The sequence below is a fragment of the Juglans regia genome, chromosome 11 (genome assembly GCF_001411555.2).
Source record: "Juglans regia cultivar Chandler chromosome 11, Walnut 2.0, whole genome shotgun sequence".
Classification (NCBI taxonomy): Eukaryota; Viridiplantae; Streptophyta; class Magnoliopsida; order Fagales; family Juglandaceae; genus Juglans; species Juglans regia.
In genome coordinates this window covers 2,521,220-2,548,592 of record NC_049911.1, presented here as the reverse complement: position 1 = coordinate 2,548,592, position 27,373 = coordinate 2,521,220, and the positions used below count along the sequence as shown (strand labels likewise).

At 35.2% G+C, this 27,373-nt stretch overlaps 5 protein-coding genes and 3 non-coding genes across 14 annotated transcripts; 3 read left to right on the top strand and 5 right to left on the bottom strand.

Annotated features, from left to right (window-relative positions):
• Positions 1 to 5,761: 5,761 nt before the first annotated feature.
• LOC109012705 (60S ribosomal protein L22-3-like) lies at positions 5,762 to 7,971 on the top strand. The gene is made up of 3 exons (XM_018994489.2): positions 5,762 to 5,907; positions 7,155 to 7,404; positions 7,522 to 7,971. The coding sequence occupies exons 2-3, from the start codon at positions 7,175 to 7,177 to the stop codon at positions 7,664 to 7,666; spliced, it is 375 nt and encodes a 124-aa protein (XP_018850034.1). The 5' UTR covers positions 5,762 to 5,907; positions 7,155 to 7,174; the 3' UTR covers positions 7,667 to 7,971.
• A 616-nt stretch (positions 7,972 to 8,587) lies between these two features.
• Positions 8,588 to 13,778, bottom strand: LOC109012707 (26S proteasome regulatory subunit 6A homolog). The gene is made up of 10 exons (XM_018994490.2): positions 13,507 to 13,778; positions 12,898 to 13,014; positions 12,381 to 12,488; positions 11,011 to 11,202; positions 10,714 to 10,905; positions 10,222 to 10,340; positions 10,030 to 10,117; positions 9,676 to 9,795; positions 9,442 to 9,582; positions 8,588 to 8,955 (listed from the first exon to the last, which is right to left on the bottom strand). Exons 1-10 carry the CDS (start codon positions 13,621 to 13,623, stop codon positions 8,878 to 8,880), a joined length of 1,272 nt encoding a protein of 423 aa, XP_018850035.1. The 5' UTR covers positions 13,624 to 13,778; the 3' UTR covers positions 8,588 to 8,877.
• A 547-nt stretch (positions 13,779 to 14,325) lies between these two features.
• Positions 14,326 to 19,420, bottom strand: LOC109012742 (heparan-alpha-glucosaminide N-acetyltransferase). The gene is made up of 13 exons (XM_035683055.1): positions 19,169 to 19,420; positions 18,262 to 18,399; positions 18,082 to 18,163; positions 17,628 to 17,704; positions 17,405 to 17,520; positions 17,204 to 17,312; positions 16,666 to 16,782; positions 16,470 to 16,561; positions 15,781 to 15,847; positions 15,607 to 15,688; positions 15,432 to 15,523; positions 15,100 to 15,243; positions 14,326 to 14,631 (listed from the first exon to the last, which is right to left on the bottom strand). The coding sequence occupies exons 1-13, from the start codon at positions 19,298 to 19,300 to the stop codon at positions 14,485 to 14,487; spliced, it is 1,395 nt and encodes a 464-aa protein (XP_035538948.1). The 5' UTR covers positions 19,301 to 19,420; the 3' UTR covers positions 14,326 to 14,484.
• Positions 19,421 to 20,506: 1,086 nt separating this feature from the next.
• On the bottom strand, positions 20,507 to 24,968 carry LOC118343713. 7 transcript variants are annotated; one of them, XM_035695432.1, is made up of 8 exons: positions 24,880 to 24,968; positions 24,308 to 24,351; positions 24,150 to 24,191; positions 23,539 to 23,640; positions 23,323 to 23,449; positions 22,384 to 22,483; positions 22,187 to 22,277; positions 20,507 to 20,845 (listed from the first exon to the last, which is right to left on the bottom strand). In XM_035695432.1, the coding sequence occupies exons 4-8, from the start codon at positions 23,575 to 23,577 to the stop codon at positions 20,774 to 20,776; spliced, it is 429 nt and encodes a 142-aa protein (XP_035551325.1). In that variant the 5' UTR covers positions 23,578 to 23,640; positions 24,150 to 24,191; positions 24,308 to 24,351; positions 24,880 to 24,968; the 3' UTR covers positions 20,507 to 20,773. The 7 variants fall into 7 exon arrangements, with proteins under 7 accessions (XP_035551325.1, XP_035551323.1, XP_035551329.1 ...); XM_035695430.1 differs by having other exon boundaries at positions 23,539 to 23,637; XM_035695436.1 differs by having other exon boundaries at positions 20,507 to 20,827; positions 23,539 to 23,637.
• LOC118343876 lies at positions 21,822 to 22,011 on the bottom strand. The gene has a single exon (XR_004797664.1). It is a non-coding gene; the product is annotated as a small nucleolar RNA snoR127 (small nucleolar RNA).
• Positions 22,907 to 23,025, bottom strand: LOC118343879. The gene has a single exon (XR_004797667.1). It is a non-coding gene; the product is annotated as a small nucleolar RNA snoR127 (small nucleolar RNA).
• A 102-nt stretch (positions 24,969 to 25,070) lies between the features above and the next one.
• Positions 25,071 to 25,784, top strand: LOC118349851. The gene has a single exon (XM_035695608.1). The coding sequence runs from the start codon at positions 25,071 to 25,073 to the stop codon at positions 25,782 to 25,784; it is 714 nt and encodes a 237-aa protein (XP_035551501.1).
• Positions 25,785 to 26,961: 1,177 nt separating this feature from the next.
• TRNAE-UUC lies at positions 26,962 to 27,033 on the top strand. Its single transcript has one exon. It is a non-coding gene; the product is annotated as a tRNA-Glu (tRNA).
• Positions 27,034 to 27,373: the final 340 nt, after the last annotated feature.

Here is a 27,373-nt window from a genome sequence, read left to right as displayed (position 1 = left end):
CATACTTTATATTGAGGATAGATTTAACAATCTTCAAGGTAGGAAATGAGTATGTAAAGTTGAAGCAGTCATAATTCAACTTAGGTGCGGTTTGGATAGTAAGAGAAGATGAGATGATTTTAAATTAAAGTTGATAGTTGAATAAAATATTGATAAAATATTATTTTTTAATATTATTATTATTTTGAGATTTGAAATTAAATTGTTTATTATATTTTGTGTAAAAATTTAAAAAACTTGTAATGATGAGATAAGATAAAACACTTTCACTATTCAAACTGTGCCTTAAAGAATATCTTAAGGGACTTCATTAACCATATGATTCATGAGTAAGGGATGCAAGTGAGAAAGTTGGTTTTTTTGAATATTTTCTTCCATGCCTTCTTCGTCTTTATTTTATAGACAACTTAATGATGTTTTTCACAAGAGTGTTACTAGGGGATCAAAAATTGTGCCCCCAAATGTATCGATAGGTGCATTTTTTTTCAAAGCATTTGTGTGTGTTTTTTTTAGGATTAAAAAAAAAAAAACAAAAATGCTAAACAACAAAACAATGCGCTTATTAGTACATTGGGGGCAAGATTTTTTATCCCCCTAGTATTATTCTTTTCACAATTGTCCTTGACAAAAATAGTAAAAGGTATATAGTAACATAATAATAGTTGTCAAAAATTATTTTGGTTGGCATGTCGATGGAAACAATATAATTGTACAGTAATATGATAATTATTGTCAAAAGTTGCTTTGTTTTGATGTGTTAACTCGCAGAAATAGTAATGATAATTATTCTTAGCATGATGCTAAATAATGTTATTCTTTCTACATCCTCCTTTTATCTTTTATGGCACAATATGTGAATTATAAATTAAAAATTTTAAATTGAATGGATTTTGAGCACATTGGAGTAATTGCATTTGCAAAAGAAAAAAAGCTTGTGAAGGGGGAGACTTGTTTTTTTTTAAGTAAAACATGTATAATTTCATTTCATCTAAACTCAACCAATACAAAGTTTATCTTGTAATACAAGTGTAAAAGTTTCTAATGAACCATTGTTAATCCACACAGACCCCTCACTATAAGCTTTAGCTACTCTTGCTAATTCATGAGCCACTTTATTGCATTCCCTATATGTATGTTGTATTTTCCAATCAGGTTTGCTACTAAAAACTTTCCTTATGTCTTCTATCAGCTGGTCATACCACATCCAGACCTCCTCCTTCCTACTTACAATCTTTATCACCACCAAAGCATCTCATTCAAAAATCACTTTGAAAAAATTCAATTCTATACAGCATTCCACATCCCTCCACAAAACATAAATTTAAGCTATAATTGGTTAGGTTTATTCACATCTTACTCATGCACAAATATGCTAAAACCTCTCCCTCCCCATCTCTGATGATAATTCCTGCACCCATTTTCTTATTTCTTGAATCATAGGATGCATCCCAGTTGACTTTCACCTCATTTTCTCCTAGCCTCTTCCATCTAGCTCCGCTTCAAGAAATCCCTTCAACATTATGGTGCCCCACCAGATTCTTCTATGCCACCTGAAACTCTTCCAGATTCTCCAAAGCTATTCTTACAACCCTTTTCGGGCTTGTGAATTTATCCTAAAAAATAACCAAATTTCTTCTTCGTCATATGTTCCTTATAATAACTACTACCTTATTCAATTCCTCTTGTTTCAGTTTCTGCACCAACAACTTTCAGATTGTGAATAATTCATTTTCATTATTTGACCATTTTTTAACATGACTAGTAGGTTTTGCCCACATATCTGTAGAGGCAACATAACTCCAAAGTAAATGACAGATTGACTCCTCTTCTCTATTGCAAATAGGACACATAGGATTTCCAACTATCTTCATTCTTACTAGGTTTCCCATGGTAGGTAGGTAGTCATTTACCGCTTTCCAAATGAAGTTTTGAACCACTCTAGGGACATTTATTTTCTAAATATCTTCAAACTATACTATCATTGTTTGTGTTGGAGGATTCACTTTTAACCTTTTTATTTAGGCTCATGTCCAGATGATAAGCACTATTCCTCGAGAAATTTCTCGACTTTGTGAAGCCCCATATTTGTTTGTCTTTTAGGCCTAGCCTACTGAGAGGTATACTGCCTACTCTATCTCCATCCTCCTTGTCCAACACCTCCTTGATAAATTCTTCCTCCCACACACCCTTTTCTACATCTATAAATTCCTCCACAACTTCTTTAATATATTTCCAGATAATGAGCTCAAGTTAGTCAATATCCTCCAACATTGTTTTGCAAGCACGCCTTTATTAAAGCTATCTAGATCCCTGAACCCCATCCTTCCAACATCTTTTTAAGCCCTCATCTTTCCCTCAACTCTTCCATTAAACTTTTTTCTCATTATGCTTCTGCCCCCACCAAAATCCAGTCATCAAAACAGAGATCTCATTACATAGTTTTTTTGGCAACCTGAAGACACTCGTACAATAAGTGGAGATTGCTTGGATGATAGCCTTCAGTAGAACTTACTTTCTAGATTGGGATAGAAATTGATTCTTCCAATTGTTTAATCTCTGCCATATATTCTCTTTAATGCCTCTAAAGGGTAGACCCAAATATTTTTCACAGCTTGCACTCATTCTTGCTCCAGTTGCCTCCAAAATCTGCTTCTTCACCTACACCTTTGAATTGCGAAATAAATCGAAGTTTTTTGTTTATTAAGACACTGATCAGAGGCTCTTTCATATTTATCAATAATATTTTTCTACACATTTCCAATCACCTAATGTAGCTCTACATAAAAGAATGCAGTCATCTGCAAACATCAAGTGGTTTACCCTAGTCCCTCCTTTAGCAATTGTTGCTTCTTTGATATCTCCCTTACTTTCAGTTTCAGCCAGTTAAAAATATTGCTCAGACCTTCAACACATAAGAGAAATAAGTATGGAGACAGAAGGTCACCCTGCCTTAATCCTCTAGAGGGCAAGATTTTCTCACTTGGCCTACCATTCACCAATGCTGAGTATGATATAGTAGAGATAGTTCATAATCAGATTAACTCATTTTTCACCAAAGCCCATCTTCCTCATTACAATCTGCAAATAATTTCATCCCACTCGATCATATGCCTTTGACATGTCAAGTTTTAGGGCCATGCTTCATACCTTTCCTCTTTGTCTATTCTTCATTGGGTGTAGCACCTCATAAGCCATCAAGATGTTATCAGAGATCAATCTTTCAGGAGTTAATGCACTTTGCTACTGTGAAATGATAGTTGGAAGAACACCCTTAAGTCTGTTTGCTAGAGTCTTTACTATTATTTTGCAAATGACATTACACAGATTGATTGGTCTATACTCACTCACTAGTTTAGGGGATTTGACTTTAGGAATTAAAGCAATAAAAGTATAGTTCATTGACTGAACCATACTCTCTCCCTATAAAAAATTGAGAACATCATTATATACCTCATCACCTACTATGCTCCAATATGTTTGGAAAAAACAAGCCTTAAACCCATCAAGCCCAAGTGACTTGTAGGGGCCCATCTACTATACAGCTGCCCCAATTTCTTTTCTTGTGAACTCTTCTTGCAAGTTCTCATTCATCTCCCTTGTCACCCGAGAGTCTAGAAACCGTAAACATGCATCAATTACTTCCTCTGAAGGTGCATTGGAGGTAAAAACTTCTTCAAAATGTAGTCTAAAAGCTCTTTCTATATCTTTATGTTCCTTCATAACTCTGGATTGTGAATTAGTAACTTGTGTGATCCTATTCTTTCTCCTCCTATGAGTAGCACAAACATGAAAATACAGGAGTGGTTTGGATTTAGAGATGAGTTGAAATGAATTGAAATGGTTTGTGAATTGTAGAATAAAAGTTAAATTGTTTATTATATTTTATGTGAAAATTTGGGAAAGTTATTTTGGGATTTGAAAAAGTTGAATTGTTTATTATATTTTGTGTGGAAATCTGAGAAAGTTATAATGATGAGATGAGATGAGTTGAGATGAATTGATGTGGGTTTTGAATTCAAATGAGGCCTGGTGTTACAATCCCAATGCTGAAACTAGTTTCTTTTAGCCATTTGCCTCCACTTTTGATCTTCTTGCTCTCGGAGTAGACCTAATTCACCTTGTAACTTTTTTTTATTTACTTGCTATAATGAACATCTTTTACTTCCTGTAACATTCTCAATCTTTATGTTTTCTTTCTTATCTCACCCTCACTATCTCTAGTCTTCTATCTGTGCCAACCAATCGGAGCTACACTACAGACCCTTAATGATCTTTGTATTCTCTCCAGGGGATTATTACAATCAACCATATCTGGCCATTCCTTCAACGTAACCATGTCACATTCCTCATCTTTAATCCAACTAGCTTCAAACCTAAACAGCTTTTGTACACCTTTTATTCCTAGTCTGAATTGAATTCATTGTTAACAATAATGGCTTGTGATCTGAATACCTAGCAGGTAACACTTCCACCCAAACTTCCTTAAAAAAAGCTCTATAGTAGTTATTTGCCACAACTCTATCCAATCTTTCTTTTGTAAAAGTTTCATCCAAGTGTTTATTGCTCCATGTGAACTTGTTCTCCCTATACCCTAAATCAGATAAACCATTATCTTCCAAAGCTTCTCTAAAGTAACTCATTTGAGCTTCCAAGAGGGAGACTTAAGATTGCATTTAGATGTTGAGCTGAGTTGAGTTCTTTATGAATAGTAGTAAGTTGAGAAGGTGAAGTGAGTTTTGTGGAGTCTACCTAAGATAAGTTTAGATGTGTTTAGATATTAAGATGAATTTAGATGTATTTAGGAAAAATTAAAAAAAGTTATGGGTCCCGCATGTAAAAAAGTATTGAGTTGAAAAAATATTGTGGGTTTCACATGTAAAGAGATCTTGAGTTGAGTGATATTTAGTTATTTGAGAATTGTGTATTTAAATGTTAAGCTAAGTTTAAATTTAAACTCAATTTAGATGAGTTATGTTGCTTCATGTTCCAAACGAAGTCTTAGGATAGAAATAGTTGAGTTTATAGAGAATGGTTTGACGGTGAACTTGTAAGTTCATCATCAATATCATAGATTTATTACACAGAGAAGCTAATTATTGAAGCTAATCGGGCTAGCCTAAAACTTAGATTTGATAACTTAAGAGAATAAAAAATTAAGTATGGACACATTTATTTTCATAATATTTTATAAGATATTTTACATTATCTTATAAAAATAATATAATTTTATAAAAATACTCTCATTTTATAATATGTAATGTGAAATATATACTACTAGAGTACTGCCCAGTAACGATCGTTAGGCATGTTCCTGAGCTAAATCTCACTTTTTTATTTTTTTACATTTTCTTTTTCACATTTTTAAACATTTTTAAAAAATAAAAAAATATGAAATATATTGATATTTCAAATGAGCAAAAAATATCAATATATATGATATTTCAATATATATGAAAAGGAAAACACTATTTTGCCCACTCTATTTGACACCTCTATTTGACCGCTTGTCTTTTTTTATTTTTTTATTATTATTATTTTTTACTTAGTGATTAAGGAAGTGATTTTAAATGTATTGATATATTTTTTTTTATTTTTTAAATGTATTTAAATATATTAAAAAAATATGAAAAGAAAAAAAAAAAAAAAATTACTTTACGCTGGGCGGTAAGCGCAGCGGTCAAGAAGGGGCGGCAGAGTAGCCGCACCCTTTGCGGATATATTACTTTTTATTTATTTTTATTAAAGTTACATTTACATATTTACCATTCATTTGACATTTGTACACAGAAAAAGAAAAGGAAAGAAAAATCCGATAGTTTAGAGCCTCATTTTCATTTCAAGTAGGGTTTTTTCATTCGTCACTAGCAGTCGCCGCGTGCTCCCTCGAGCAGTCCCCTCTGAACGCTGGTAATCTCTCTCCTCTCTCGCATTTCTCAGGCACCTTTTTTTTTCCCAATTTCTATGGTTTTTCTGTTGTTTCTGTTTTTGCTTGTTTCAAATTGACTCTCCGTTATTTTTTCTTGTTTTAGATCGCCCTTTTTATGATTGTTTCAAATCGTACAAATTTCTGTTTTTGCCTGTATCTCTATTTCTTTCCTTCTGTTTGGTTGCTGAAAAACCGAATGAATTAAGCAGAATTATGTTTGTGATCACATGGTTTATTTGTGGAAATTGAAGAAAAGCAATAGATAATCTATGACCGTATGCTTGTGTACTTTTTTGTATATTAGTGTACATTGAGAGAGACCGGACGGTTGTATTAGTTGACGTGTAGTTCAAGATCTTGATCTTCTCAGGATGGAACTGACGTAAATACTCAAAGTCAGGATATGCGTTGCCTTCTTTTCCTGGATTTTATCAGCAACCAACAGGGACCATATGTGATATGTTTTCTCACTCAATTGTTGTGTGTAGGTGGTCTTTTCAGGGTGATTTTTTGCTTTTTACAGGACTCCATTTTGTTACTTGCATATGAATGTACTATGTTTGTAGATACCGTTTGTATGTATGTGAAGTGACTAATATGGAACAATTTAACAAGCTGAACGTATTTCCCCTTGTCTGTGTCTATATGTATATGCATCAGTGACATGTAATTGGTGGATAGATGTAATTGTGCAGTGTTATTTGGGGGGACTGTCGCTAGGTGGTTCAGGAATTCTATTTGGTGGGTCAATAAGCTGACTTATTGCTTATTGACCCACCAAATACATCACTGATATGGAAGCATGTCACATTCCACATAATCTAGCATAAAAATGTGTTCTTAATTTCATTATGATTGTCTTAGTCCCACAATGGGAAGTGTGACAACCAGCTTGTAAGTAGCAGAATTCTAATTTAATTTAAGAGAAATGATATTTGCAGTCCTAAGGTATGTAAGCCCTACACACTCCCTTTAAAAAAAATTGGATGAATCTGGGACCCATATGAAAAAATTAATTTTTTAATAGTGGACCCTACTATTTTTCTAAAGTAGTGTGTTGGGCTTGCATATTGTAGGACTGAATCTAGCATTACTCGTAAGTTAGTGACCATTCTATACTCTTTTGCTGGGTTTGAGGGGTAAGCCATGAATGAATGGTGTGCAGGTTGTCTTGTTTTCCAGTGAATCATTCCCACAAGTTTGATAAGCATTTTTTGTTCTTGTGTAGACTGCAGAGTATAATCAAAGATGAGTCGAGCGAATGCACCAGGTCCCAAGGGGAAGAAGAAGGGAGCGACATTTACCATTGACTGTGCAAAGCCAGTGGAGGACAAGATCATGGACATTGCGTCGCTGGAGAAGTTCCTCCAAGAGAGGATCAAGGTTGGAGGCAAAGCTGGTGCTCTTGGTGACACTGTGACTGTCACTCGTGAGAAGAGCAAGATAACAGTTACTTCTGACAGTAACTTCTCGAAGAGGTAATTGTTCCAGCTGTATATTTAACTTATATGTTAACATATATTTTCACTTATGATTTTCTTGATTGATGTTGATGTGGCTAATTTTCGCTAATTATATCTGCATATGTGGTTCAGGTATCTGAAGTATCTTACTAAGAAGTACCTGAAGAAACACAACGTGCGGGATTGGCTCCGTGTGATAGCTTCCAACAAAGATAGAAGTGTGTATGAACTTAGGTACTTCAACATTGCGGAAAACGAGGGGGAGGAGGAAGATTAAGAGTCTAGATTGGCCTAGTCATTAAGAACTTCCTTACTTTGTTTCCATTTGTAGCTTTTCATTTTTCGGTTTACCATGCTTTTTGTTTAAACGTATGGTTTTTGACAATCTTGTTGCTTAAATTAGAGGTTTTGAAACATTCCAACATTTGGATCGGTGGTATAGGAACCCAGCTTTGTTTGGTGCTTGGCCCCATGGAACTTTTAGGAGACTACAGATTCTGGCCTTTTTTTTTTTTTTTGCATTGTTTTTAGAGCTGTTGTCGGAATCTTTATATTTAAGTTTCGGTTTGGATTGAAAACTTACCTCAACTCATTTCATCATTAACTGTAAAAATTTCTCTCCTCTCTTTTTATTTGTGCTCGTTATCTCTTTTCCGAAATTGGGCATTTCGTTCATAAATTGTGACTGATAGGGAACTTAAGGAATTGCCTTCCAATTTTCTGATCATTTGGGCAGTTTTGAAGCGAAGCATTGAATCAGAGAAGGATTTTCAACTGATGACCATACTTCACCTCCTTTTCTTCCAACCACTCACTTCGAAGAGCCTCCTCACCTCCCTCTTTGGCACCCTCATGGCCACACTTGTCGTCTCTTCTCCGCGTCCACTTGGCTTTTGCCTCTCTTTGTTCATCTGCGTCAGATTATTGCTAATCTCGTTCGGCTAAAGAGCATTATCATCTAGCATGAACGACGAAATCTGAACAATTGGAAACTCGAAATATAACTTTACAAATATTTGGAGTCTTACTTTAAAATGGTTAGCGTTTGTAGTTTCGAATTTAGCGTTGAAGTGATCAAGAATCGTGCTTTAGATTTTTCTAAACGAAGGGGTAGTCTTCCAGAACGTGTGCGTGTGTTTATAGGTATTTAATCTCTATCGTCCTCACGTGGAACAATATCAAAACTGGAATCATCTCATCCCTAGAAAGGCACGGAATGTGGTCTTCAAACCTGCAGCCTTGATCTTCGGGGACAAATCATGATATGTCAACGAAAGGCAAGAGTTTGAAGAAACTCAGGTCGAGGTCTTATAAAAAGACAATGTCATAGCCAATTACATATTACAAAGAACGATTTTACCCCCTGAACATGTTCTTAGCTGCTAGCTCTGCCTTCTTCTTGGCCAAGCTTGAAATATAATATTCCAGAGCACAGAATCTTGCAGACGTAAACTCGTGAAATTGAAACAAATCCTCCTAGTTTCCAGTCTAAGCATAGTAATTCAAGCTTGATTTCTTCTTTGCCTGAACCTGAATGATACCTTCATTAAAATCTTCATGGTTCACCTGAAATCAACCACATTCAACACCCTGATCAGTACTTGTCATCAAGGCATCTCAAATTGAAAATGATAAAACGATGCATGAAGGCCTCTAGTACAAGACAATAGAAAGAAAGCTACATCATTATTCAAAAGGACTGGCCCCTCATGATGATTGATAGATGCCTACAGGGCAGAGAATTCGTGTACCCACTCCCCTTTTTTATGATTAGGGAAACACAGCCCTTAGGACTCACCCATGAAACCTAAACTCTCGAGGAGACTAGCACAATAACCCACTGCCATGACCTCCCACTTAAATCGCAGTTTGATCCCAGGGAAAATGGAACCTGTGGCCAGCTTTACTCTTACCACTTGGGCTACCCACAGGTGGGTTCGTGTACCCCCCACTCCCACCCCTCAAAAGAAGGCCAAGTTATCAGCAACCTTTCCCTTAATTGCTGAAGCAAATATAAATTTTTCAAATGTGTGACAGGGCAAAAATCCACACCTCAGTTGCATCACGTCGAAGGGCTAGCATGCCTGCTTCCACACAAACAGCTTTTAGTTGTGCCCCGTTGAAATCATCAGTCGACCGAGCCAGTTCTTCAAAATTCACATCTGGATGAACATTCATCTTCCTTGAGTGGATCTAGTATATCAAGGACAATGATTCAATGATAAACCTGTACAGAGCAATGATTTACACGGAATAGTCAAAATAAAGCACTCTTGAAACATTCACCTGCAAGATTCGGGCTCTGGCTTCTTCAGTGGGATGTGGAAACTCAATTTTACGATCCAATCGTCCAGAACGCATAAGTGCAGGATCCAAGATGTCAGCACGATTTGTAGCAGCTATGACCTAAGAATTGTATTTGAAATTGGTCAAATGGTACATAGTAGGCCAAGTACAATTATTATAGTGTACAACTTCATTGAGTCCCACGAGGTGCAGTTTTTAACTAACAATCTTCTTTCAAAAAAATTCAGAAACCGAAACAATATGCTCCAACTGATTCCAACACTTTCAGGTGCTCGGAGGGCGGCCATGCTATGAAACTTATGTAAATAATAATTCAAAAAGGCATAGAGAAACCTTAATCCGGTCATCACTACTAAAGCCATCGAGCTGATTAAGCAATTCTAACATCGTCCGCTGAACTTCCCTATCTCCACTCACTTCACTGCAGTCAAATACAAATACATTTTAATCACAAAAGCTGTTGATAATCAAGCTATTCTAACCCCAACCAAGAACACTGCCTTATGTAGACAAGGTACAGCATACCTATCAAAACGTTTTGTGCCAATGGCATCAATTTCATCTATAAAAATGATGCAGGGAGACTTCTCTTTTGCAAGCTGAAAGGCATCACGAACAAGTTTTGCTCCATCCCCAATGAACATCTTTATAAAAACCAAGTTCAGTTACTACGTGTAAAGACCAGTTAAGAAGATAATGATGGACAAAACTTCTCCACATTCATTGCTGCATAACAATGCCATGACACGAAATAGTTTAATATATCATCCATAATAATCAGAGTTCAAGTAATTTCTGAGAAAGGCCAGTACCCAAATGCACTACAAAGACGATACAGATATCATCTCTATAATATAAGTATCAGGAGTTGGAATATATGCATCATAGGAAAATAATTAGTCAAATACTGCCAGAAATTGAAATCTGATAGGAGCAAATCAAGGGTTTTCCACAATTCATAATCACGAATCGGCCATAAGAATGAAGAAAGAAATAAGATGATCAAGTGTCTCCTACCTGGACTAGTTGTGGGCCTGCCAACTTCAGAAAAGTGGCATTCGTTTGAGCTGCACAAGCACGGGCCATTAGAGTCTTCCCAGTCCCGGGGGGTCCATACAAGAGCACTCCCTTAGGAGGACGAACTCCTAATTTCTGAAATCGTTCCTTGTGTGTCATGGGCAAAACAATGGCCTCAACCAACTCTTGGATCTGTTGCAACAATAACAAAATTGAATTGCAACGAATATACAGATGGGACAAAAAATAAAGAAGAAGGATTTCTCATATGGATCATGCTGAGAGTCAGAAACTTGCCTGCTTCTCTAGCCCTCCAATGTTATTGTAATCTTCAGTTGGTTTTTCATCAACCTCCATAGCCTTTACTCGAGAATCATACTCGGATGGCAGTGTATCCAAGATCAAGTAACTATCTTTGTTCACTCCCACCAGATCACCAGGCTTTAACTTATCAGGGTCAACAAGCCCAACAAAGGGAAGAAAGATAGTCTGCAGTCAAGTGGAATATAGATTATTGTTCTGTTGATATGTGCAACAACAATGCCATGCCCTTGCACTCTCCCTCCCCCAAGAAAAGAAAAAGGCTTAAACATGAAATAAAATCATCTAATTGACATGAGTCCAACTTCACATTCAACATCTGGGATCCAGCGAACTCGAAACAAATAATAATAATAATAATAATAATAATAATAATAATAATCAACAGAAAAGTCTTAAACTTGTACAGTACAAAGCAACACAAAGCACAAATAATCACTAAGAAAACAAATAGATAAGCTGCAGCAATTTTACTTTTAGAGGGAATCAGTTTCAGGAATTTTTTTTCCCTTCTGTCCTTTTCTTTTTAATAATGTAAACCCCCCAATGCAGCTTATGGAACACAACCCAACATAAAATACCCTAAGTTAAACTTGCACCTACCAAGATTTAACCTACTAACTTTAAAAAAACCACCCAAATCTTCGATAGACACTACATATTGCTTGCTCCCAAACATATAATCAATTTTTTTAAAACCTTAGTGAAAACTGTAATCAACCGAAAATCATAATCAATGTAGAGATATTGGCAATAATTTTGGAACTTTTTTTTATAGGTGGCAATAATTTTGGAAATAAAAGTCAGCTAGATGAAAACCCAGAATAAAACTTTGTGAACAAACACAGCACTAGAACAAAACGTACCATTACTATGGCTGCCCAAGACTCAAAATGGTAAACAAGAGCCCTAACACTTGGCAGCTCAGGATTTGATATAGTTTTTTTTTAAGGTTTTTTTTATAGGATTCAAAATAATAAACAAGAGTCCTAACACTTGTCAAGACGGCCGTTTGGCAGAACTACTCGGTCGGCCTCATGGACTAGCCATATAAACTCTACAAAAAATTAAATGCCATCGGAATTAAGTTTTTCAATCCCGTCCATGATAAATTACACCCGATCCATAAAGAGAACAATAACTATTTACATGGACTTTTTGTAATCCATGATTCTTTGCCAAAAGAACTCATATTTGAAAAGACTGCTGGCAATTTAGCACAGACCAAAAGAAACAAAAAGTTGGAATCAAAGAAAACAACGTGCAAGTTGGAATAAAATAAAACAGTGTGCAAAACTCCTATTGAATCCACTGGTAAAATGGGATATAGCAATATGATAGCTCACCTGGCGAGTAGATGTTTTCAGCACAACACATTTTCCCTTTCTTTGTGAGTCAAGATCAATATTCGCACCATCTTCCTCAGCTTCATCTTCTGGGTTCATTTCCAAAATCTATAATAAGTAGAAACCTGCAATTAGAGTCCATCACAACAAGCAAAATAGCCATAATAGCTTTAGTCCAAACCCCCCAGTCCCCCATAAAGAGCCTAGTTCTGCAGCACCCTCACAGATTAGGCATGAGATAACCAAATAAGCTCAGATGCCATGTGCAAAGAATAAATTCTTCACGTGTAACTCTCATCAACTAGCACTATTCCGATGTGAACTTTTAGGAGTAATTCATCGAATTGCTTAGATCTAAAATAATAAGATCCACTTCGTATGATTCCCTATAGATATCTACATATGGATACATTTACTTTACATTTCGAGAAACAAACTGAGACAGCAATAAAGAACACAGAGACAAGAAAAAGACACTCAGCATAGGAATTAATCATTATAGAGTCCAACTATTTACCTCAACAATGTTGCCAACCAAGTAGGGCAATTGCTTATTGAGCTTAATCTTCTCCTGATTCTCCTTTATCTTCTCCTTGTACGAATCCAACTCCAAGTTTGATCTTTGCAACTCCTCCTTCAATCACAAAAGAAATCCACACCCCTCTATTTAATTGTTATTTCATATAAATCCATATATAACAATTAAAAACTACAGCTTTCGAATCAATAAGAAGAAATGAAAAATAAAAAAGAATTAGCACCTGAGAATCAACAAATTCATAGAACAGCAAAAAGGATCGCGTCCGTATGTAGAAAAGTAAATAGAAAACACCTTATTTAACACAAAGCGTTAGATGAAAACACCAATAATGGAAAAAATTCGCTCCCAAAACAAATTTACAAGGCACAATAAAAGAAATAAAGATTCATGCAAAATCAAGAACAGATTAAAAAAAGCCATTACAAAAAAAAAAAAAAAAATGGAAATTCTTTATTTTCAATAATCGGTAATAGAAATCGTACAGATTCTTATGCACAAGCAGAAAAATTTCACACAAAAACTTACAGCAATAAATAGAAACCCTAGCTCGTTCAAATATAAGACATATTTATATATAGAGAGAACCTTGCGGATGCGGATCTTGTTGTCGAGGAGACGAGACGCTCGGACGACGTCGTCGGTAGTCATGGAAGCGAGTTGATCGTCCTCGAAGCTCGTATCTTCTACCATAGCAGTTGCCATTGGAAGTCGATGATTTCAGAGAGGAAGAGAAAAATTGGAAGGGAGAGGGAGGGAGTAAAAGAGCAAATAATAAGAAGCGCAGTGTCTACACTTGCTTGCTGCTCTTCCTTTGCTACTTATTCCCCAAGAAATGCATAAAGCCTCCCCCTTTCATCTTCTCCTCTTTTTATTTCTGCCTTTTTCTTTTCCATTAGAACTGGGCCTCATGGCCTGCGTCACGCTTGAGCTTTAGGCCCAGCTCATTTCAATTACTCTGACATTCCTCGTGGATTATATTTTTTTTAGAAATGATATTCAAGCCTCGTGTATTTTTTTTTAAATTATTTAAATTAAAAATTACATGATTTTTTTTTTTTTTTTTATAATAGATTTCATTTTTTTTCAAAGATAGTACACAAAATTTGCATATTAAAGGACTATATCTACTCATTCATACCTAATAAAATACTTATATGATATATTTTTATTTTGATTTAAAATTTTACCATTTAAGTGATGTGAATAACGTGTTCTACTTACCGACTTGAAAATATAATAACTGTGAAAGAATTCAGATACTAGTTTTGTGTGATATATTATTTTTTCTTAATCCTCTCCTTTTCATCTAGTTTGCTCGTTTAGCACTGAATATATTAAGAACTTTTTCTTAAACATAGAAAACTCCTTTTTTCAAGGCAAAATCCTAAAATTATATATATTATTATTATTTTTATTTACATCATGAAATAATATATAAAAGATGAGGTAATTATTACAATACTTATTCGTCCCAGTAAAGAGAAATTCATGGCTTCGTCATTGGTGAAGGGCAATGACACAATGCGAGAGGAAAACAAGGCAAGAACAAGGCAATAACAGTATTTAGAGTTTCCAATAAATGCCTAGTCGATGCAAAATGCCTGCAACAATACCCCAAAACATTATCTCTGCAAAGAGCACGTAGAGTAGAATGCCAACCCTCTTGGAATTCCATACTTCAATGAAAATGTGTTTCTGAATCCAATATACCTGTCATAGGTTAAAACCCAGGAGAGATTAATAAAAAAAAAAGAAAGATATAAGACAAGGAAAACAATTGTTAAAGAAAAAACCTTGTGATGTGTGCCCCATGTTCCTTTACTGTTTTTTATTAAAAAAAATTCATTTTTTTTTCTAATTTTAGAATATTTTCAAATATTTTGGCATGTATTTACTAGTTTTGTTTCTTTCAAATTTTCTGAGATTTTTATATTTTATCCAGGGTATTTCTGTCAAATTTTTATTAAGGGAGTAGATTACAATTTGATAGTTTGGGAGTTAATTGTCAAAATTGATAGTTTGGTGTGCTTAAAGAGTGGGTGTAGTTTGAAAGAATTTGTGTATTTAAAAAAAAAAAAAAATAATATCATTTTTAGAGGCAATTATGTGACAGTAAAAAGGGGGCTGTTGGTGGACAGATTTGAGGTAAAATGCAAAAACAAGAGAAGATGATTATACCAGTGTGTTATGGGGATCATCATAATACCACCCATTAATGAATCCAGCAAAGATGCCTTCGGCTGCCATAACATAGACGAACATAGCATTCATGCCAATCCATTCCAATGGCAAAAATAGGTGTCTTAACCCCCAGATATCAACCTGGTATCAGAGCATATGATTAGATCAAACCTGATAAAATTCATTGAACCTCACATACCCAAAAATTAGATATTCTTCAACTGATGAGAAGTTCAACCAAGCTTAATTCCAACAAAAAGGGTCCATACTCAAAGTATAAAATCGGTGATACGGAGTAGAGATAAGATGTTTGTAACAAAAAAACGTACCATAATGTAGAAAGCCGAGAAGACCAAAGCTGCTGCTCCTGATGTTACACAAACATAGCTGAATGTATACAACTGTTTATTCAGAGGAATTGCTGCACAGGGGAGGAAACATTAGAAAGCAATAAATTAATAGATAGTAAGCAAATTTGCTCATACTTAAACATTCAGTTCAGACCATCAGTGAAATGAAGGGTAATTCCTAAAATGAGGAAAGCAAAACCCATCAGACTCCAGTGCTTCAGCCTAGCTGGATGACCCTGACATAATTGGGAAAAAAGGGGGAAAAATCAGTTACATGAGCCGGTTCAGTGTAAGTTGGGCATAAATCGAGTGAAATCATATACCTAACCTCAAAATGTACAAGCACGTGTCCAAAATGCAATCCAATGATTGTGGACAGAATAGAAGATACTGAGCTGCAATTAGACAAAATATCCACACATAGAAAAGCTACAAAGATAAATTTTCAAGGTTCACAAATCCACCACATCAGTAGTTGGAGCACATTCATCATAGACTTCCCATCATTGCCAATTGGAACATTCATGAGATTCATGCTTAAGAACATTACTCTCTGGGTGTAAGAAGTGAGTAAATTGCTGCAATCAAGTGGTTAAAAGGGTAAGCTTGCCTCTTAGAGTAAGGGAAGCCTTCTCAAGTATATTTTTAACTTTTTAAGGAATAACAATAAGTTCTCATCTTCAATTCCTTTCTTTTTAAATTTGTGTAGATATAATGTGTTATTATATTAAACTTTTCTTTCATTCTTAGCACTGTCCTTCACAAACTAGTTTGGCAAAGGATAGCTGAAAATCAATTAGACAACCAAAATTCACAGTAATACTCACTACAAAGGATAGCTGAAAATCAATTAGACAGCCAAAATTCACAGTAATTCTCACTATGTCACTAATCTTATGTCATTAGATTATTTGGAAAAAAAGATAGAACTGTTTACCCACCAATTAGAATCTAGACTCGAGGCATGAGTTCCAATGTTCATCAAAATGAAATGAATTACTAATGATTTTAACAGACCTTAAAACTCCTTCCGGTTCAAAAGGAGCATAGCACCATGAAGGAGCATCACTTCGGAAAGGCCCTTCATATGGGGAGTTATCAGTGCAAGCCTGCAGAGCTTTAACTTGGAGAAGATTAAATTGAAAATGCCACTGCCCAAACAAGTGGTCTACAATTGATAAATTAATGTGTAGAAATGAGAACAGCTGCACACCTTAGATCTCTTCCAAGCTGGATGTTGATACATGTGATTGAGTCCTAGCACCAGTCTGTCGATATATCCTACTGCATTACAAGGAGGATCCAGTTTCCCACTCATGCCACAGGCTACCTAAAATAAATAGAATATACCCGTTTATCAAGATCTGACCATTTGTTTTCTAAAAAATTTTCAACCATGGTACTTGGTTCCATTGCAGAAAGTGGGAACCATTAAAGGGCCAAATGTAGTCATTTAAAGTGATAAATGCTCCTCTCATCCCAAAACTGGTTCTAATTATGACAAGAGGTTAAGCCTTCATCAAGATTAGTCATATTGTGCTATTCAAATCAGAACACAAGTATTTCACATTATCAACCCTTCCATGTCCAAATGCTCCAAAGTAAATAATTTGATACCAAAGACTATAGACAGTCTGTTACTAGTATTGGTCTGTCATTGACATCTCCAACTATACACAAAACAATAGCAATGTCATTTAACAAGAAGTGGATGATTTAAAAGAATGAGATCAAAGGAAGCCAAGGCTTACTGTCATCTCAACAGTACTATTTCTGTTCAGGACAGTGAATTTCCAATCAGGAACGTATGTCCCATAAATTACAGCCAAGTAAACAATAAGAACGCTTGCTGCCACCAGCCTGAAAATTAGAACAAAAAAATTTTTTATATTTGCCTTTATTACGAAATTTTTCTCATGAATTTAAGACAAAAAACACTTCCACAATATTACCAGTGCCAATAGTACAACTTTAATACAGAGAACCAGCTGGACGCTGGATCCTTGCCTTGGGCATCTGTTGAAAAGATTTCCACCAGTGCCACTACCAAATATGCAAGAGCAATTCTCTAGAAAGGGTGGTAATAATTACTGCCAACATTCATCATTGATAGACCTAATATTGTTTTGATAAGTAATAGACCTACTATTGATGACTGATATCTTTATTACCTACCTGGAGAATTCCACACCACCTTATTTTTTTCATGTCGACACCATATGTTAGCTTGTCGGGAGCATGTGAAAAACCTCCTTCATAAATGAAACCAAGTTAACATTAGAGTGATTTCTGGAGCCTTAATTTTACTCCTTTTTAATTTATTTTCCTTCTTATTCCAAGAGTGCCCTACAGAAAACGTATCACGTTATTCTGCATAAAAAAGAGAACTTCGATAAAAGTCTTGCCTGTTCTATCTCAGTACTTCCTTTTGTTTTTCCGCCTATATGAATAACATATTGTTGTTTTGCTTAATGAATGGCAGTTGAGGACACATGCACACTTACTAAGCTGCATAATGTCTCAATCTTACCCATTTGTCATTGCACGTTTTATTCAAAATAAATATACATAAAGTGGTTGCAGGACTTGATAATACCACGACAGGAAAAAATCAACACAGAGAACTGACCTTGCAATAGGAGACCCCAAAAGAGAAGCTTCAAAGTCCTAAAAATCACCTTTCTTATGGCCATTGGCCGACTTGGTATTCTCTGGACGATAAAACAAGAATACTTGAATGCATACGAATAATCATATACTCCCAATAAATCTTCTTCTCAAGTTGGACAGAAACTGTACATAAACCAACCTTGAGAGCAAGTGCAATGGCCATCCCCACAATGAACAAAAAGAATGGCATCACAAAGTCAGCAAGATTGCAACCATTCCATGGTGCGTGCCCAATCATAGGCCATTCTCCTCCGGCATCATCCACCAGAATCATCAACTACAATATACATGATAAACTTAAAAGCCAAATAGAAATCACGAGTCTTTAATACATATCAACCAAATTTTAAGTAGACTTTATAAACAGAATGCCACCAATAAAATATTGAAATATCATCCAAATTAGATCAGTATCACCTATGGTGGTCTTTTTGTTTTTTGTTTTTTTTCCCCCCTTTCAAAGGAAAGCTAAGGAACCTTACTTAAGTTGCTAAAAGAGAGAAGGGAAACTTTCAAAAATTAATAATAAAAAAAATCTTATACAACGACTCCATTATCAAACATCTTAGGAGTCACCAAAAAACAACTTTTTACTACATGTCTAGGATCATGTTGGGACCATTAACTTTTACGTAATATATTAGTTTATATTGAAGATGACATAATAATTCTCCATTCAAATTAAGAAAAATAGTCCTAAAAAAATTGTAGGAAAAAAAGAGAGAAGGAAATAGTGACCCATTCGTGTCACATGCATGACTCATGATCATGGTCGGCCACAAAAGTTACTGAAATAAAAAAGAACTTTTTCAGTGGATGATAATCTTGCTTGTGACAGTAATATCGTCAAAATCTGCTACTAAAATACTGATAATACTTGCAGTGAGAGTTAAAGAGGCAAAAAGTAAGCCATGAGAATAATCGAAATAAGAACTTGTAATCGGATATGGTGGAGTTTGTGCTCCTGCACACTCACTCAGTCAATTCACAAAAATATCAGGGAAACTAATTAAAAAAATATGTAAAAACAAAATATAAACTATTACTGCAACGGTGAGGCCTCGGAAGATGTCCAGGGAAGCAACGCGCTTTGGTTTCGGTAATTTTTGGTCCGGAATATCGGGATCCGGTACAGTGAGCTGGTGCTGGTGAGTGTTATCGGCTTTGATTTCGGCCATTCGTTTTTTGAGCTTTTCTGCTCGGTTCAACAGTGAAGATGCTCTCAGACACCAACACCAACAGTGAACGTACAAACATTGACTGATGCGTCTGGTCGCCGTCGGGATAAATCTCCGAGATTTTTGTTTTGTCTTCTTCTCGGTGTAACAACCGATGCTAATAATTTTGGGAGTAATTAACTGTATAGTGCGTAAATATTATTTAATTATTTTGATAAAAAAATTTATTATTAAAATATTAATTAATTTTTTACATGAATTTTATATTATATTTTTTTAAAAAAAATAATTATCTAATAATTATATAATTATTTTTTTTTAATTTTTTTTATGCTAATGATGCTAATAATTGGCTCTCGATTATTGATAGCTGACACATTATTTTCTTTATTCTTGGAGAAATATTTTAGTTGAATTATTACACGTTTTCTAAGAACAAAAACAATTAATATTGTGAAACTTGTCTAAAAAGAGACAAGTATAGCATGTGGCGGTTGGCATAATTTAATAGAAGTATGGAGTTTTCGATTGTATTCATAATCTATCTCAATCTATTTTAATTTATCTCATCTCATCATTATAATTTTTTTAAATTTTCATATAAAATATAATAAACAATTCAACTTTTTTAAATTTCAAAATAATTTTTTTAAATTTCGACACAAAATATAATAAATAATTCAACTTTTATTTTACTATTTACAAATCATCTTAACCCATCTCAACTCATCTGTAAATCTAAATCACTCTTTAAGGAGACGTTTAGATTCGCAAACGTCTATAGTACATGAGAATTTTTTGATTAGTTAATTTTGTGATATTTCAAATTAAAATAAATCTATCACGAGCCATTTCAATACCATTTAGGTTGTATTTTACTATTATTTAATATTTTTTTATTATTTTTTCATTACTTTTTACAGATTTCAACGCCCAAATGTAGCCTTATACTATGTTTTTTTATTGTGAAAAAACCAACCTATCAAAAAGCTTATAAAAAGAAAAAATTTGCTATGACCACCAACTCTTACCGCTGACCGCTCAGGAAAAAAAATATTTATTTTTTCTTTTTACTTAATAATTAATGAAGTAATTTTAAGTGTATTAGTGTATTTTTTTATTTTTAAAAAATATGAATAAAAAAATAAAAAAAAAATTACAAAAATAACTAACGGTAACAATGAGCAGCACCCAGCAGAATAGCACTGCTCTTACAAAAATGTTGTATTGCTTCAAAAGCCTACAGCAGGAGGTGGGGACAATATGACTATGGTCTTGGGTATCTGAAGTTTGAACAAGTTGATAATTGAAGGGTCATTGATACTATAAACATATAACAGTAATATTAGCATTTTTAAAAATCACCATGCTCATTTTTCCAAGCTTTCTAGCCGAAGGTAAGGGGCAACTGGTAACGCATGCATGCATGCATAGTCGTGTTGTTGGAATTGCTACTGCTGCTAGTATCAGTCTTCAGTGCAGGTAAAATCGTGTGATGATAGTGGGTGCCTCCAAGATGCAACAAACCTTGTATAGTAAGCAATTCTAATGGAAATTAGAACATCAAAACAAACTCTAATAAAGAAATAGAAATTAGAGGTATCATTGAAGTCTTGAGAATGGAATTCAGTACATAGCTTCTGGATATTTGGGCCAGCTATATTATGCAGGTCAAACTAAAATGTACAATAATTTGAAGCTATCACAGAAGTGAATCGATTTAGAAAGTTAAAACTAATTTTAATGTTTTTTTCAATAATGCTAAGTTCCTATAATGTTAAAAAAAAAAAAAAACACCGTATACAGGACAAAATAGAGACGAGACCTTACTAATAACACAAGCAAATAAAAAACTCATTTACTTGTTCATTTATCCCACATCATATTTCCTATTTCACAGCACAGCCAAACTCCAGAGCTACGAAAATGCCAATATAGGTTCCTCCAAGATGCAACCTTCTCCACTAATTAAGTATACTACTTGTTGATACAACATAGAAACTTCAATACAGTTTTATCTTTTCATCTCCAACATAGAAACTAACTTAAGTTTTGGAGGTGCAATGGACCCCGAGGTCCCCCTTCTTCACTGTGCAGGTCATTACCCGAGTACTGCTAGCACTGAGTTGCCCAGTCGAGCAAAATACGACATCAACACTGCTATAGACTAAAAGGAATGCCAAAAGCCTAGAAGATGGCTAGAGGTAAATCTGAGCCTAACTGCATGATAGATGGTTACCAGCAAGATACTATATAACATGTTGCAACTAACAAAAAGCAAATAATTAAAGTAGCATCCAAAGATTCACTGTCTTCTATATGGAAAGCTAGAGCAAGATTATGATTGGCACAAGGCTCAATTTATACTTGCACTCTTTTCTACACCAAGTAACCCATAATACAGAAGGGATTCAGGAGGAGGAAGGCTGTCTTTGATGCATAGCCTTGTATTATTGATTAATAGAAAAACAGAAAACAAAAAATGAAATGAAAAATGTTCGAAAAAATGAAAGGGAAGAACTCTGGTCAGGAACAACCAATCCCTATTTTGACGTCACAGCAATATGCTTCGACAGAAGGCATCTTGTCAAATGCTTGATCAAGAGTATATAAGAGACCCAGTGTGCCTCTACAATACCAAGTACAAGCTTTGAAGACAATGCCTTATGGAGCACATCAATATCTGATTTGGCTAAGTAACATCATCCCAGAGACAACAAGGAGCAATTAACATGATGTTAAAATATTGCCCATAACAAAAGAACGTATCAAAATATTAAAAGAAGCAGACAAATAACATGCAGAAGGGGAAAAAAGTGCTGGAATTTGAATCGGGTTTAGATTTTCTCAGGTTACAAATGAATTTATGAGAGAGAGACAGAATACCTCATATCTGGACTCTTGGACAATTGTATTCCCACGAACGACATTCTGGCATCTCCAAAACCTATCTCCATCGAACATCATCTTAACCTTCCTTAAGTACAATAATGAATAATAAAGATTGTAAATCTTAATTACAGAAAAAAAAGATTTAAAAAAAAACAGAAGAAGCTAAATAATTTTTTTTGGAATATAATCACCTTTGAGTACATATGACTTTTACACGATGGATATTCGTCCTTGAATTGCAATCCACCAAATGCCCCCATTCTAAGTCTCCCCATTGTTCAGCTGCACGAGCTACCACCATAAAAGTAAGAGTTAGAAAAATATCATCTTCAATGTGAATTTGGATGAAACTTATGACCCAACTGGCTTCTTATGACAATAAAGGTATGCCAAGATGCCAAGTTAGCATCGAAAGATTCTCTATCTTCTGTGTGAAAAACTATATCAAGATTATGCTTGGCAAAGGCCCAATTTATTCTTGCATTCTTTTCTCCATTGAGTCACCCATAGTACAGAAGGGATTTGGGAGGAAGAAGGCTGCCTTCGATGTATATCCTTGCATTATTGATCAATAAAACAAAAACAGAAAACAGAAAAAGAAAGCAAAAGACGAAACAAAAAATGAAAAGGGACCAAATCTGGTCAGAACAACCAATCCCCATTTTGAGGTCACATTAATGTGCTTCTACAAAAGGCATATTGTCTAATGCTTGGTCAGGAGTATAAAAGAGATCCAGTGTGCCTACTGCCTCTACAATAACAAGTACAAGCTTTGAAGGCAATGCCTTATGGACCATATCAATATCTGATTTTGCTAAGCTACATCATTCCAGAGAGAACAAGGAAAAGTCAACATGTTAATATATCTAAAGAAGCAGACAAGTAATTTTGAAGACAACACCTTATGGGGCATATCAATATCTGATTCGGGCAAGCTACATCATTCCAGAGAGAACAAGGAACTGTTAAGATGTTAAAAGATTGCCCACAATAATAGCATGTCAAAAGATTCAAAGAAGCAGACAAATAAGATGCAGAAGGGAAAAAAGTTATCGACTATGAATCGGGTTTAGATTTCTTCAGGTTAAAAATGAATTTATATGAGAGAGAGAGAGAGAGAGAGAGAGTACCTCGTCTCTGGAGTCGTTTCTGGATTCGACACTTAATTGTATTCCCATGTATGAGACACTCTGGCGTGCTCCAAAACCTATCTCCATCATACATCATGTTAACCATCCTTAAGTGCAATGAAGAATCCTAAAGATCGTAAATTTTAATTACAGAAAAAGTAAAATTGAAAAAAAAAAGACAAGAGAAGCTACAGAACTTTTTTGGAAAATAATCACCTTTGATGTATATATGACTTTTCCAAGATGGATATTCATCTATGTGTCACATTTCATCAAATGGCCATTGCAAGTCTCCCCATTTTCCAGCCCCATGAGCTACTGACCATAAAGTTAATAGTTAGAAAAATATAATCTTCCATATAAATTTGGATGAAACTTATGACTTAACTGGCTTCTCATGACAACAAAGTCATGCCAAGATACCAAGTTAGCATCAGAAAACACCTTCCTATGCTGTTTACAGGAACAATCAAGGAAATGCAGCGACTATACAAATTTGAACCGAAAAACAGCAAAGTTTTCAGATTTTGACAACTGAGCTAATTATTAGTTAATCTTTTTTTTTTTCAGAGAAATAACACTTTTCATACTTTGGGTCGGGTTCGAATCCGACCAGAGATTTAGAAAGTTATATCAGAATGACGTCTAAATGCAGCTTTGTAAAGCTAAGGCTGACGAACTCAAACCACAGCTGGAAACAAAGATTTGTTTGTTTAACATATATGACAGAATTTACAAACGTAACTTCTTCCCTCTTCTTATATTTCTTGGAAACGAAGCAGCTAGAATATGAAACATAAATCAAATTCACGGAGGGAAATCATCACCATAGGATGCCCTTGCGCGCTCTGAAGTAAGGAAAGAGGAAGCTGAGACCAAAACCAGAGAAATTAAAAAACAGGGTCATAATTCTTAAAGCAACACAAGAAGAAAGAACCAAGTACCAAACAATAACCCTAAAATCTCAGTAAACTGAGCTGCATACCATTTCTGATTTAGGAAAACCCAGAAATTATATGGACCTGCTGCCTGCAAACATATCATCATAAGAAGCAACCCAGAGAAAAGTATACAGTAAAAAAACGAATGGAAATAACCCGTTAAGAGTTACGAGTCTCATACTATTCCCTGTTTGGCAACGAAGAAAAATTGTAAACAACCAAAAAATAAAGTCAAATATCATTTGAACCATGACTATTTGACAGCATAAGACGACATTTGAGTTTGAAATTATCTCAGTTACAGAGTTATAGTGGCAACCTGGAAACTGTTGGGGACAAGAAGACGAGAATTGGGAGACTAGTCACTAGAGAGTATGCTGCATCTTTCTTCCTCCAATTTTTTCAGAACTTATTTTAGAACTACATTACATTTTAAATGGAGATAGATATTGAAAAAGGAAAGTGTCTATACTTCTAATTTTATACTACGTGTCAGTTATTAAAATATGAAAATTTTAAAATTTGAATTCAAAATTTGAATTGCATATAATGCTACTAATAAAATTAAAAAATTAAAAAAAAAACATTTTTAAGTGAAGAAAATAATTATAATTACGTTACTCTTTTTCATCTGCCTACTTGATTGCCACTTGCTGCCCACTACCAAGTACCAAAACCCCATAGGAAAGGATTGCATTACTGCATTTCCTCTAAGGAAAGCTCACTGCATTCTCAATAATTCCGCCAAACAAAGTTAAACTTCAAACAGCTTCGACGAATCTCCAACAAAAGCGAAAGGAGAGCACAATGCAGCAGCAAACTCTTTACTTCAAAACACATCAGTCCTCCAATGGGTTTCTTCTTTCGTACCCAATTGCTATAATGCCTACATCTCTTTACAATACCGCCATTTTTGCACCAAAATTATTTTTCATTCGCTCTCCGATTTTGGCTTCCCATCCAACAGAGATACAGAACCCAATTATCTGTGCAAGAAAGACCGACAAGCTAGTCATATATGCGAGAAAAAACAAAAGGAGGAATGGATCTCAAATATCAAAGAAGTTACTGTTCGGTTTGATAGCAATCATGGCCTCAAAAACCAAGATCTTACCGCAGCCCTTAGATTTGGTTGTTGGGGAAATCGGCCATGTAGATGGGAATGGAGTGGCCGTGTGGTTCTGGAAGTTGTTTGGAGGAGGAGGCTTTGACGGGCGGAGAAGGAATAACAAGAGAAAATCAATGCTTCTTGTGTTCTTTGTGATTAGCGGTTTGGCTTTCTTGTTTGGGAAAGAGTTGGAGCGCAATGTGCTTTGTGGCTTTTCGGTTTTGGGGCTACTTGGGGTTCTTTCGATTCAGTGGTTGGGAAAGAGAAAAACCAAAGATTGGGTTTTGGGGTTTTGTCTTGGGGGAGCTTTGGTGGGCTTGGGGTTAAGGAGGGGGGAGATGCAAAAATGGGTTGAACGGCTCAGGGTTTGTTCCCCAATAATGGTGGTTGGAAGAAGAAGGGGAAGAAAGTAAATATGGGGAGAGCATGGTGTCTTCACTATAAAACAAAGATTTAGATATCGATTATTTTTTCTTTTCTCGAGTGTCATTGTTCAATCTTTGTTTTTTCCTTCTTATCAATGAAAAGATTATTCTTTTAATTCTTCATGAATTTTTTCCTTGATTCAATATTTATATGTACCTGTTGTTTGTAGTCCGATCAGTAGTTGTCAATTTGAACATACTTGGCAGGCTGCATTAAGTTGATTATCTTGAAATGTGGATTAGCACCTGAACTTTTCCCTAGGCTGCAATTGGAGTCCTAAGTGGGTTCTTCTACGGCACACTAGGTGTTTGTTACTTGGTTATATCAAGCTCTTGAATCTGCAGAGGGAAATGGCCCCAAAGACCTTCCAGTCTTATACGTGATATCTTTTTGCTCAACAAAGAAGCGCATAAAGAAACTCTACAACTCCAAGTATCTTCTCTTTGTCAGATCAATTATCTAAGGTGTTATATTTCCCGAGAGCGTGTTGGTGTGTATCCAAATTTAGGTGCCTAGTGTTCAGATTTGGACTCCATGACAAAAGGTTAGCCTTAGAATGACAACCCTGATGAGGCTTTATATTATATAAATATATATATATGTTTAGAGCAATGCAGCGGAGGGAGGGGTTCCTCGGCAGACCATTTTACTGATCCAAATTATGGAAAATCCTTTCACAATCGAGCGGCCATCCTAAACAAGGCCATAGAGGTGTTTAAAGACATGTACTAACTGCGGAACAAAGACACGGAAACTGGAAAATGGGTTCCCAGTGGTGTCTGCCAACTTGGTTATGATCCCTTTGAATGAGATTTGAATATCGATATGATACTTGCAAAGGATAAAAGATCAAGAGGAACCCTGTTCAACAAATTGCCTCGAAAAACCTACGTTGCCTTAAATTCCATGATCGGTGCTTAAAATCAGAAATGGGTGCAGGGTGCTGGGATTGAGCGGGACACAGCTAACCTCTTTTGAGTATCATACATGGGCTATATGCTCATTTGGGGGCTCCGGAATTTGGGCAAAATATACTTTGTATCATAAGAGTCAAAGACCATCATCCTCGAGTTATGGCTATTGGGACTGCCCCAGTCCAGTGGACATGAGTATGAGATACAAAATGTTCGTATAATATAAATTAGCGCTTACAGCACATATGAATCCGTTGTCGTCCAGCGGTTAGGATATCTGGCTTTCACCCAGGAGACCCGGGTTCGATTCCCGGCAACGGAATTTTGATTGCCTTTCGAGGTTTTTTACGTTTTTCTGCATTTGACCTATATGTGTTGATGTCACAGCAAAAAAGATTCGGAAAAATCTTAAAAACACCAAATAGCCAAAATATGACCAGTGCCCTTAAAAACACCAATTATTAATTAACTGGCTAGAGCATAAGTAAAAATAATTTGTGCTATTTCTAAAGCCGGTTTGAATGGTAAAAGTATTTTATCTTATCGTTATAATTTTTTCAAATTCTTATATAGAATATAATAAACAATTTAACTTTTTCAAATTATAAAATAATAATAATATTTTATTTAATTTTTATCTAAAACCGTCTCATCTATCTCAC